Genomic DNA, 13,512 nt, shown 5'->3' with positions numbered 1-13,512 from the left:
GTGTTTCTATGGGGTAAGGAAAAGTTTTTAAAATAGAGCTGGTGGTTGCACAACATTGTGAATACACTAAATACTACCAAATTGTACACTTTAAAGTGGCTAACTTCAATTTTAAAAAAAGCTTTATGTAGAAATAATAGAGCTTACTTTCTTAAGAAATTTCAGACATTAATTTTTGGCCTTTTACTAAATTATTCAGTAGAAGGTAGTTACCAAATAACTTATTTCTTGAGCTGCTGCTACACATTCTACCCCAATGGTAGTCAAATTTGGATTCTTTTCCTGGTGCTCTAAACTCGTAATTTTTAAAACCCAACAGCAAAGAATTAAAATTTTTATGTAAAACTTTTACACTGCAGCTTCCTGAGTCTCTCATCTTTGGGGAGGCTCTTAAGTTCTCAATTTTTCACGTTTTAAATTGCTCTAACGAGGATTTAATTTCACTGGATAATCAACACTCAACTCTTATTCTTTCACTTTTTTATACAACTACATTTTATGCACATAATTGTATGAAACTAACATTGATTCATTGTATTCATAAACATACATTTTAATGTCAGCAAATAATTTCAAGCTTTTTCATAAGAATGGAGTGTGGTTTTATAGGAAAAAATAAGCCTACAGACAAGTTTCTATTGAAAAACTAAGTCTTTATAGATTTAGGTAAAAATATAAAATATAGAGGTAATACTTTCTTCAAATAAACCACCACATCTTGTAGCTATGTGGTTCATCTTCATACAGCTAAGAAAAAAACTTCTCATGGAGATTTCTGGAGTACTGGAAACCAGAGGTTTCTGTAATACCAATTATTACAAGCTCTGGCTCATCAATAAAGTAGCAAGTAAATCTTTAAATGGTCACAGCAAGAACAAAGACCAGTAGCCTTAGAGCTCACCATTATTTTCTAGCTGTCAATACACTCAGAACACTTAAAAATACACAGACTCACCTTCTATTGAACCAGTATGTTCTTTAAATTTGGCTACATAGCAGTTCCCAATCAGGGGTGATTCTGTCCCCACCAGGGACATTTGACAGTGTCTAGATATATTTTTGGTTATCACTTTTGGAGCTCTGCTGGCTCTAGTGTGTGGACTCCGGTGAGGCCGCCAAACCTACAACACACAGGACAGCCTCCCACAATAAAGAATTATCAGGCCCAAATGTCAACCTTGAGATATCCTGAGCTACATTAATGGTCTCGGCCATTTCCATCCTGAAATTTGTACCACAATCTTAGAACACTTCACTGAAACTGTTGTTCTGTTCTGATGTCACAAGCTATAAATTTGATTTGTAACTCTAAGACCCTGGTTAAATAATACAATCTCAGGAAAAGCAGAGGTTAAAAATATTTAAGAGAAAACTGATAGAGAATGAAATATAAAAAGGAAATAAAATAGAACTCAAGTCAGAGCTATGTATGACCAAAATTGTAAGATCTTGTTAGATTTCTAGATCTCTCCAATTTATTAGCTTTAATTTGCAGTGTAAGCAGTACAGAACATGACTGAAAATTAAGGGGCAGTGCAGAGGTTCTTTCTATATTTGTGCCATATAAATACCTTTCCACTAAAACAAAATTTAAAGAAACAACAAACTATTTAATTCTATGTTCAGATTTCAATTTTCAGCACTGTGTTTACCTTTGCTGACACATTACGTCTTCTTTGGAAAGAGGCAGGCATTAAACTATTTGTTCCTCCTGATATTTCAAACCTGTTAGTACTAAAAAGCACTTTAAAAAATAATACTATTTAGGATATCCTTAATTCCAAATCAGACTGTCCCAGAGAAAGCAAATGTGCTACATCTGTTACTTCTGTTAGTTCCTCAGAATTAAAAAAAAGAAAAAAGAAAAAAGGTAACAAAATGATCTTCACATTAAAATCTCAATTAATACTGGTCCCTAAAAGTCAGTTTAAAATAAAATCAAGTTTCACAAAATAAATACACTGAAGCAACTATAATAGTAATAACCTTTATTTAAAATATTGTTTAATCTAGGAAAGCTCATTTTACATGAGTTTCCAACTAATTATTAGAGTCAGAAACAAAGAAAATAAAACCAGAGAAAATCTTCTGTAGAAAAAATACACAAGGAACATTTCTACATGTGAAAAAGCAGTAAGCAGTCTTAACATGAACATCCAAGTCTTACTCTCAATTCCATCTCTCCTAGTGAACACCACTATCAACCTTGAGATCTGACTTGTTCTTGTCATTCTTCACTGAGTAGATGAAATATGTTAAGGTGTCTTTTTCATTCACTGGAATTGACCTAAAGTGGCAACCAACTATCTATAAAGAAAAAAAAAATTGAGGAAATTAAATTATAGATATTAACAGATTCTATAAACTAGGTAAAAAATACTGTCATCAAAAGAAAAAGTGTGATAAGAGCTATTTCCTTTTAAAAATAAATTTAACAAAGAACCAACAGGATGAAAAGTATATAAGAGTAAGCTATTATGAACAAGAGATAGCGTGATTTCAAAGGATCCCTTGGCCCACTCAATTAACTATATATTAATTACAATATGTATTTCCTTTTACTTATTTTGAATTTTATAACTGAGATCTAGATTAGGAATTAGCAGTTTTACTTTTAAACTTCAAATATCAATGAAATAGAACAGAATGTAGGAGTCCACATGCATCATATAATGGTTTAGTCTCTACTTATGGAAAAAGGATAAACATTAAGTTGAAAAAGTTTTGGTACTATAGAAACAAATCATGAATTATCTTACAAATATGTCTGCTACAACTTACATTCATTCATTCATTCATTGGCAATATTTTTTGTTAAGGTTCCCTGAAAATTATTCTGAATAAAAACTGATGGAAAATGAGAAGGGAAAAAGGGATGTCCACTGAAGAATGTTTACCTGCTTTCTTGCCTTTTCATTCTGTGCACTGCAACTACCAATAGAAGTATAACAGACTAAACTGGGGCGCTGATATGCATATTTAGATTCTAGAAGATAAAACTTCTTAAAGAGAAAGATAATTAAGAGACTTAAGGAGGACAGTCACTCAACTCTGGAATCATTTGTAAATATCTGCATTTCTGAGTAAGTTATAACACTCGTGACTATTTGGATTTCTCATTTCTAAAAAAGAAAATAGCTCTAGAAATAATTTAACTTTTTAAAAAGAAGATCAGATTATCAAAAACTTCGTTGGATTTCTGCATTTAAAAAATATATACATTTAAATGTAACATTTAAAATAATCATTTCTTCGGTTCTCATTTGTCCCAAAACAAAGGTACCTTCACTTGATTAGTAACTGTATATATATCAATATAGTTTCATCATGGCAGGCAATATCTATATTTATGTTATATTAATGTACTATACAATCCAAAAAGGATGTGATCTTTTAAATCAAATTTAAAGAAAAATTAGATTTTTGTTGCCTAGGCAAGAAGGAAAGCAGCAGCTCTGGCTAAAGTGTTAATATACTGGATCTTAATGTTAAAAGCATTCTACTCATCTTCTATCTTATTCAATATGCACATTTTAGAAAATGTTGGATTACTAAATTCAAGCTGAAGAATATGAGAAAACTGATTTATATATTTATTTATATCCTGTCGAATAGGTTAAGCATTTTTATTTTAAATATGACAGAAGTACAAACATATAAATCTATAAATATCTTAATATGATGTACAGATTTCTTGGCTCTATTATTTCCTGAGAACACAAACACACTCAATTTTCCAAAATTCACTGAAGGACTACAAGTCCTATATCAAGAAACTATAAGTAAAAGCTTGGATACAAGTCTTTGCATCTTCTAGATGTAAAAACATGGGTGCTTCAAATAAAACTAACAGCAACCAGGACAAGTTCTGAAATAGTTAAATCAGCCAGGTATGGGAATACTGTTTAGGGGCTTATCTGTAAAACCTACTCCATCAAAAACTTCAAAAAATAAATTCTAATGAAGACATCAAAGCTTATTAATTTATTTTATTATGCCTCAATTAGGTGTTCAATAAATGTTTACTTAACAAATAGAATTTTAAAATAAACAGGTTTCCAGAATGAGAATTAAAAAAACTTTCACTCACTATTTCTGAAAGTCATTATTGGAAGATTCTTAGAAAACTGCACAGAATCCACTGAGTAGTCATTACACAAAGGAATTTCCTAAGTGGTAGACAAACATTTCTAGGCAACTAGATTCTTCCACAATAGATTTTTTACTAACTTTGATTTTTCTAACTACTGATAAAAGGTATTGTTATATATGCTACATTAATAATGTCATTAGCATTTAATGACCCTTTTTTGTATGAACAGGCTCATTTAAAGGTTAAATAGCTTAAAACTCATATATACCTCCACAAGCTGGGCTTTATTAAGTCCTGGTCTGGTTGGGAGTTTGAAGTGTCTTTTGTATCTTCTAAGTGTATTCACCTGTAATTGGTATAAATCAACCTGGAAAAAATTAACATATCATTTGTTAAAAGACTTAGCTTTGTTATATATAACAACAATGCAATTTCAACACAATGAAAACTTAACTCCATTATTTAAAATGCGTTTTATATAACCAAAACTACAAATGTATTAAACACTTCAATCTTTTGAGCAGGGACCAAAAAAAGACCAGGGACCAAAAAAAAGAACTTATAAGACAACAGAGCTCTAAGAGTTGTCAATTGAAACTGTAACAAGTCCAATTGTGTAACTGCATGTTAACTGGCCATATTTAATTTTGCTTTCATTTTCAGATTTCTCAAATGCTTTAAGTATTTTTAAAATTTGTTCATATTTTTAAAATAAAACTTTCAGAATGGAGCACTTAAGATTTACATTTAACATACGAAACTTTCACCTACCTCTGGAGTATCAATATCTTGAACAGGTGAATCTCCTCCATCATCATCACTCCCTTTTCTCTTTCTTCTGTTTCGAACGCTCTGAATTAAGTTTTTATGATAATCACAAATGTAAAGATGCCTTGCCTGAAACAGAAAAGTTTCACAGACTACTTAATGATTGCCGTAAAATGTGTCTATGTATTAAAAATACATTTCACAGTGAATTATTAAAAATAAAAACAACAGTCCAAACAGGCCATTGTTAAGACAACGCACGTTTCTTTCTACTTCAGTCCTGAACCCAGTTAAAACCCACCACGTCTGGCAATATTGTTAAGAGGACTGGGGGTGGGGCGGGGAGAGGTGCCAGTAAGGGAAGCGAGACGCAGAGAAGAACGAGAAATCCCTACCGTCTGGATTCAAATTGCAGCGATGGTGAACTAGATTAGTTCAGTCATGCTGTTTTTGTTAACAAGGGAAAAATGATGCTGTTCACAATGTTGCTATTTGATAGCATTTTCTCTACTTAAAGAGCATTGTAAAATACCGTAATGTATGCTTCCTAACCTTGCTAACTTAATACTCAAATTATAATCGAGCACAAAACTACCCATTTTTACAAATAAGTTGCTGATTTCACATCCTAAATTTAAATTTGAATTATGAACTCCTCTGCGTATTAAATGCATTTATCAGTAATACGTTTTTCCAACCAAAGCAATGTGAAATTATTCAAGTACACCTGAAAAGTTTCTCATGAACACGACGGAGGAACTAACTGAATAGGCAGAAAGTATCCCAAATAAACTTTTCAAAAACTTTAATTACATAGTTCTGAGAGCTGTACGGTAACATCTGAAATACCAGGTTTCGTACATTAGCAGTTACTCCTTAAAAAAAACAAACAATTGAGGACTGAGCTCATAGGCTTTTAAATTAACCTCTAAGCTAAGTGCAAGCTAAAAAGATGCACGATGTGTGCCGGTTCTGGCATTTTGTTATTTATTACCGCCGCCCAGAGCTCCGAAAAGTTCAAATGGCCGTTTCTAAAAACCTCAGCGACGGTCAAAAGAACAGACGTGCGAAAGGACGAAGAAAGAAACCCTGATGGCTGCCAACCCGAGGGCAAAACCGCAGAGGCCGCGCGCTCCCCACGTTGGGAGCGGCCGCCCGGGATGCTGACACAGCCGCTCGGCTCGCAGCCAGGCGTCCGCTGCACCCGCGCCCGCGGGACGGGGAACGGGATCCTCGTCGCCCGCGGCGTCAGGCCCTACCAGGACTCCACTGTCCCCAGACCGGGGGAGCTACTCCCCGGGGCCGAGCGCCGGCTCGGGCAGCAAAACAAAGAAGGCGCCTCCGTTCCACAAGGAGCCGCCGGGCTGCAGAACAGCTACTCCGGGCCCTCTGCTCGGCCGCCCCCTTTGTTTCGCGTCCCGGCCCCCGCGGAGGAGGAGGGGGAGGCAGGGCGCGGGTCCGCGGCGCGCGAGCCTGTCGGCTGCGGGCGGAGGGCCGAGTTGCAGCACTTTGTTGTTTGCTTCCTACTAGAGACGCCAGAACGGGCTCGCGCTGCGCCCAGGTCCGGGGGCCCCGCACCCCACCGACGTCGCGTCTGCTCCGCTCCCCGAGCGCCCGTGGGGCGCGCAGGGCAGGCCCGTCCCGCCGTCACTTACGCTCTTATCCAGCTCGATCTTCACCTTCTTCTGGGAGATGCTCTTCTGGATCCTCTTGCTGAAGCTGGCGTTGCCCGCCGCCCGGCCGCACCGCTCGCCGTCCTCGCGCAGACAGCACAGCTGCCCCGGGCCCGGCCCGGCCGCTCCCGGGGGCCCCGCCGCCGTGACCCCCCCGGCGCCCGGCACCTCGGCCCCAGCGCCCGCTCCGGCCCCGTTCCCGGCCGAGGCGGCGGCGGCGGCGGCGGCAGCGGCGACCACGGCGGCCACGGCGGCGGCCGCGTCCCCGCCGCGGCTCATGTCCTCGGGCGTGAAGCCATTCATGTCCCCACGCTCGCGGCGCCGCGCTGACAGAAGCCCCGCTCGCCGCGCCGCTCGCCTCTCGGGAGACGTCGGGGTCTAGGCGGTCCCTCAGGCACCTGTCCGGCGGCGGCTACTCACTCTGCGCCCGCGGCCTCCGGACAACACCGCGGGCCCCCGGCCTGCCGGTGTCTGCTGGCGCCGGGACAGTGGACGGGACTTGGGGTCGGAAACCAGAATCTGGCGTCGCCTGGAGCCGGGACGCCGCTCACTGTCACATGGAGACTCCTCAGCAGTTGGACCACAGCGCCTCCGCCTCCCTCCGGCCCTCGACCTGCGCAAGCGCGTTGCGCCCTTGCCCGTCCCGCCCCTTCCACTCTGTCGCATGGCACCATGGGAACCGTAGTTTTCTTCCGGGGAGCCAACCTCAGCTCCAATCTGACCCAGCGCTTCGCGGTTTAGGGGAACTACTTATCCCAGCATTCATGGCGCGGAGGCGGGTCGGGCCTTTTTTTTTTTTTTTTTGGTGAAACACAGGGAAAACAAGGGGCGTGTGGTTGGGGTTGCGACGTTTTCTTGTTTCTGGTCTCTCCCGGGAAGTTGGGCTGTGTTTAGGTCCTGAATTTTGCAGAGCTGGCATTCTGCACGAAGAGGTCACTCAACTCCTGAGGCGAAGCACAAAACGCGGGGGGCGGGAGTAGGAGGGAAGTGGAGGGAGCTTGTGGGAAAAAAGTTTCGGGCTGTTTTCGTATCTGTGGAAAAAGTTTTTGATGTGACTACGTTTTTGTGGGAAACCCAGACCGAGGAGAACGGGCGCCCTGGCGTTCTTCGGGTCCCGGAGGTCCCGCAGCTAACACCACGGGATCTGATAGCAGTTCCGCCGACTGACGCCCCAGACTGTCTGAGGGCGCCTGCCAGGGGGAAACGCGCGTCCCGACCTCCGCGCCAGGATGGGGCCGATGTCGGGCTGGAGGCCGCCTCCAGATCCTCGCATTGTCCCTGCGAGGAACGCGCTGGCTTGCGGGGCGCACACTGCGGCTTCTTGAGGTGGAGCTCCTGACAAGTGGACTTAACGGGGCTGCTTTTCGTTTCCACCCCCTGCCTCTCCGCTTTCTCCTCGAGGGAAATGGGAGGCGGTCTAATAGCATTATAAAAGGGACGTGTAGCCCCTCCGAGTCTCGGTCAGCCTGGGGCTCCCGGAGCCCGAAGGCGCGCGCCCGGCCGAGAGCGCAGGGAAAGCGCAGCTCCGGGGTCGTCGGGGCGCGCGCGCGCTCGTGTCTGTGTACGTGTCTGTGCGCGCGCGTGTGCATGTGTACGTGTGGGTGCGTGCGTGTGGAGGGCGGGGTGGAAGGTTGGGAGAGGCTGGTACGAAGGGTGCGCCTTTGCTAATTGCAGCGCGTCATTATTTATCAGTACGTATATCCTGTTTAACAATCCCATTGTTTAAACAAAGATAGAAAGCAGTAGGGTTTTTTGAAAGTTCTTTTATATTTACTGAGTAAACTTATTGATAGATGATTTTTTAAAAATATAAACTGTCATCTGCTCTGAAATTCAAAGCCATTCCGTCCATCTGTGCACTTATGTTTTAGGATATAGCAAAGAAAGAAAAAAAAAATGTAGTGGGCAAAAGAAAGATGCTGAATGGTGAGTATTTGTGTTATCTTTTCAAGCTGCACTTTCCAACAGTGTGTCTGCTAGCCTTATGTGGATATTGAGCACTCGAAATGTGGTTATTGTGACTGAAAAACTGAATTGTTAATTTTAATTCATTTAAATTTTTAAAACTGATTTCAGTTATTGGAAAACTCTTAAATATGTTTGGAACAACTTGGATAGGAATCTATTTTTTCAACTTAAATTTTATGAAATCTAAACTTAGCATCTGAACTGTAATGAGCCGGTATGGATAAACTACCAGCAGGATTTCAAAGACTTAGTACCAGACTTTTTTAAAAGAATATTGATTAGCTTAGTAACAATTTTTATATTGATTACATGGTCAAATGATTATATTTTGGCTATACTGGGTTAAATAAAACATTAAAATTTACCTGTTTCCATTTTTCAAAATGTGCCTACTATAACACTTAAAACTACACATGTGGCTCACATCATATGTGTATTTAGATATTGTTGGCTTAAAGTATTAAAACGCAGAATAATACTACCTATTGTTTATAGATATATTTTCTTAAATAGTAAAAATGAGACTATATGGATAGAATGGACACACACCAGCTTCAAGGTGGTGGTCATCTCTTAGAGAGGCCAATGGATGGTATCTGGGAATGGCTAAAAGGTGGTTTCCATTTGTTAAGTTTTTGTTTGTTAAAAACAGTATAAGGCAAACATTGGGATATTGGATTTTCATATTTTTTTGTAATTTTATATAATTTAAAATTGTTTGGTTCTTGCCCTTAAAAGTTTATAGTCTAAAAAAAAAAAGTTTGTAGTCTACCTTCTGCAAATGTGATCAAATCAGTTCATGTACGGTATAGTTATATATCAATTTCATATGAATTTTACTAAAGTTATGAATTGTGGCTATGCTTCCTTTACAGACAATACAGTGTTTTCAGAAGTTTCAGTCACTCATTTATTGCATGCTAGGATCTTTTCTAGGCTCTGGGGATACAAAAATAATTGGGAGAGGGTCCTAGCCATTTTGGAGCTCACAGTCTAATAGGGGAGACAGGTAGCTTAACAAGCACATGATACATGCTATAGACTGAATGTTTGTGTCCCCACAAAATTCCTATGTTGAAACCTAATCCTCGTGTGATAATATTTGAAGGTAGGGTCTTTGGGAGGTGATTAGGCCATGAGGGTGGAGCCCTCAGGAATGGGATTAGTGCCCTCAGAAAAGAGGCTCTAGAGAGCAACCTCACTCCTCCTGCCATCCATGGGAGAAGATGCCCATCTATCAACCAGAAAGTGGACACTCACCAGCCATGAACCTGTCATCACCTTGATCTTGAACTTCCCACCCTCCAGAACTGTAAGAAATAAATGTCTTTTGTTTATAAGCCACCTACTCTATGGTACTTATTTCTTATAGTAGCCTAGACAAAGACATATACCTCAATAAAATTAGAGGAAAAGTACAGACTTAGCACACAGAAGGAAATGATTCACCTCTGACAAGTAGAAAACATTCCTGGAGTAGGTGACATGTAAATTTGAGATTTAAAGTATCTCTTCAGTGAATCTGTCCTCCCTACAAAGAAATTTTCTTAACAACCATGGATCATTGTTTATGTCTAAAACTCCTCATATTCAGGGCCGGTAATAATTTCTTGCTCTAAGTATAATTCACAGTCAAGGTTGGAATCAGGTTTTGGGGAGCTTCAAGTTTATATAATCTGAGGGGTCTTTAAGAAAAATATAAAGAATTATGAATGTAAAATTAGATACAAGCCTTTTAAGGGACTCTGAACCTTACATCCATTAGCTTCATGGTAAATTTACCTCACAATAGACAATATGGAAAATGATTTATGAAACCTAAATTATAAGAGTGTTTTTGACATCATCAAAATATTCTTTGCTTTCTGAAAGGGTTCAAAATATTCTTTAAAAAGCATTTTCCGGGGCTTCCCTGGTGGCGCAGTGGTTGAGAATCTGCCTGCCAATGCAGGGGACACGGGTTCTGAGCCCTGGTCTGGGAGGATCCCACATGCCGCGGAGCAGCTAGGCCCGTGTGCCACAACTACTGAGCCTGCGCGTCTGGAGCCTGTGCTCCGCAACAAGAGAGGCCACGATAGTGAGAGGCCCGCGCACCGCGATGAAGAGTGCCCCCCGCTCGCCGCAACTGGAGAAAGCCCTCTCACAGAAACGAAGACCCAACATAAGCCATAAATAAATAAACAAATAAATTTAAAAAAAAAAAATTAAAAAAAAAAAAAAAAAGCATTTTCCCCTGCCTTTCTTCCCTCTAAGGCTTTTAATATGATTGAACTTTTCTGGTTTTATTGCAAAATAAGCAATTAAAGAAATTAATTTCAAAATATGCAAATTAGTACATAATCTTCACATGAACATTGATGGTAAATTCAAATAATACAAAAAGTTTCAATATGAAAAATAAAAGCCTATTTCATCTCCCCAAATCCGTGTCCCTAAAAGCAACCAATGCTAACAAGTTCTGTGTTTCCTTCTAGAAAAACAATTATATGCATATACCAGTATATACATGTCTATACATGAATAATTCTATTTTATTGCAGCTAAGGCTCATGCTGCTTTATACCATGCTTTCTTTTACCTAGTTTAAAATACAGCAAGCACACCAAAAAAGTGCACAAAACATAAATGTCCAATTTAAGCAGTTTTGGTAAAACAAGCATCTATATAACTACTACCCAGGTCAAGAAATAGAACATTGTCAACAGGGCCAGCTTTCTGGGCATGCAAACAGCGCAGAGGCACAGGGCAGAGGCTCAGAAGCCCACCCATCCCGACCCCTTACTCTCTCCACTCTGCTTGTGGTTCAGTGATCATCATCATCATGAAATTCTTAACCTTTCATCTTTGAATTTCTGGGTTCTGGAGGATCTCTCCTTGCCCATCTCTGCACTGACCTGAGCACTCCGCGCTGACGCAGGGAGTGACCGCTGTGGTGCGCAGTCCCTCCCTCTCTCCGCCCCACGCTGAGCTGCGGGTCAGGCGGCGGGCGCTTGTGAGGGTCTGCCTTTGACCAATAGGAATCGCTATACCCAAGGGAGAGCGACGTTAAATAGCAAATTAGAAAACACCATGACAGGTCGAGAGAGACAAGACGGAAGAAAGAAAAAAGATTTTTGCATTGGGTCCCACCAGTTGTGCCGCTGGCCTTGATTGACAGCCCTGAGTGACCGCATGTGCTCCTCCTCCATCTAACCCCTCTCCCGGCCAGCAGCAGCTATCCTGATTTCTGGTATTCACTACCTGCCTTTTCTTTATAATTTTACCGCACAATTATGAACTCTAAAAAGACTTTTTAGTTTTTTGTGTGTTTTTGAACTTTATTTAAGTGGAATCGTGTACTTTGTTATTGTTTTCTCTGGCTTCTTCCCTGTCTTGAAGATATACTTGTACCTCGCTTAACTAGCTCTTTTCATTGTGAATGAATAAAATACACTTTATTTAACCATTTTATTGTTGATGGACATAGGGGTTGTTTCCAGTTTAGGGATATTAAAAGCAACCTTGCCATGATCATTCTTGTACATGTGCCCTGATACCTCTGTGCTTACAGTTTAATAGGACAGGTATTTAGGAACAGAATTGCTGAGTCATAGAGTATGCATAGCTGCAACTTTACTGGGTACTTCCAAACTTTGACACTTCCACAAGACTTTTTTTTTTTTTTTTAAACGATCCAGTGGATTTGTCTGGTATCTCATTGTGATTTTACACTGAGTATTCCTGATTACTAATGAGGTTATATGTTAATTGGTCTTTGGGCTTTCCTCTTTGGAAGCTTCTATTTCGGACTTCAGCTGTTCTTCTGCTGGGTTTGTGACTTTTTCTATTGATTTGTAGTTCTTTATATATTTTGAATAAGAGCCATTTCTCGAAGTTATGTATTCCAAATATCTTTCCTACTCTATCACTTGCCTTTTGGCTGTGGTGGTGACTTTTGGTTAAAGTCTTTTAATTTTTTTTTTTAATATTTATTTAAGTTGGTTGCACCAGGTCTTAGTTGCGGCACTTGGGCTCCTTAGTTGTGGCATGCGAACTCTTAGTTGCAGCATGCATGTGGGATCTAGTTCCCTGACCAGGGATCGAACCCCGGCCCACTGCATCAGGAGTGTGGAGTCCTAACCACTGCACCACCAGGGAAGTCCCTAAAGTCTTTTACTGTGGAAAAAAATATATCAATCTTTTCTTTTATGACTGGTCATTTTTGTGACTTAATAGTTCCTTAGTATCTTAGTACCTTCAAAGTCATGAAGATACTTTTCTATATTACCTTCTCACCAGAGTGTTTTTATCAGTTTTATTAGACCTTTCAAAGGACTGATTTTAGTTTTGTTCATGGTTTCTATGGTATTTTTTTTCTATTTCAGTTCTTTTATTATTTCCTTCTACTTTGTTTATTTTGCTATTCTTTTACTAATTTCTTTACAAATATGTTCATTAGAAGCTATACATTTCCCTATGAATACTATTTTGTCTGCATCCCACACATCATAATATTATCTAAATTCCTTCATGATTATTTTTGATGCCTAAATTATTTGGATGGAGATGTCTTAATTTCCAAACATATACAGATGGTCTCGTATCTCTAAGTCCACTAAAATTTAATGAGGTTTGCTTTTTAACCAAGAATATGGTTGATTTTTTAAAATATTCTGTATCTACTTGAAAACAATTTATATTGTGCTGTTAGGTCAGTGTTCTATTTATGTCCATCGGGTATTATTAAATGGACTAATCAGTCTTATGTATCCTTACAGACTTTTTGTCTCCTTGTTCCAACTAATTACTAAATTAAAATATCCCACTTAGCTTGTAGATTTATTTCTCTTCTTAGTTCTGTCAATTTTTCCTCTGCATATGTTAAGACCATATTATTTATACAAATTAAAAACTGTTATGTAAACCCAGAACTGAACATTTTAACATTCTGTAGTGACCTTCATAATCTCTGTAATGATTTTAGCCTTAAATTCTATTCTGTCTGGTTGCTATCAATATAGTTACAACACC

At 39.7% G+C, this 13,512-nt stretch overlaps 1 protein-coding gene across 1 annotated transcript; it reads right to left on the bottom strand.

Moving 5' to 3' along the window:
• Positions 1 to 1,973: 1,973 nt before the first annotated feature.
• On the bottom strand, positions 1,974 to 7,157 carry SAP30 (Sin3A associated protein 30). The gene is made up of 4 exons (XM_057549292.1): positions 6,517 to 7,157; positions 4,865 to 4,990; positions 4,362 to 4,460; positions 1,974 to 2,307 (listed from the first exon to the last, which is right to left on the bottom strand). The coding sequence occupies exons 1-4, from the start codon at positions 6,835 to 6,837 to the stop codon at positions 2,185 to 2,187; spliced, it is 669 nt and encodes a 222-aa protein (XP_057405275.1). The 5' UTR covers positions 6,838 to 7,157; the 3' UTR covers positions 1,974 to 2,184.
• Between the last annotated feature and the right edge of the window lie 6,355 nt (positions 7,158 to 13,512).

This window comes from Balaenoptera acutorostrata, chromosome 6, assembly GCF_949987535.1.
Source record: "Balaenoptera acutorostrata chromosome 6, mBalAcu1.1, whole genome shotgun sequence".
In the NCBI taxonomy this organism is placed as follows: domain Eukaryota; kingdom Metazoa; phylum Chordata; class Mammalia; order Artiodactyla; family Balaenopteridae; genus Balaenoptera; species Balaenoptera acutorostrata.
This window is presented reverse-complemented; position numbering and strand designations above follow the sequence as displayed.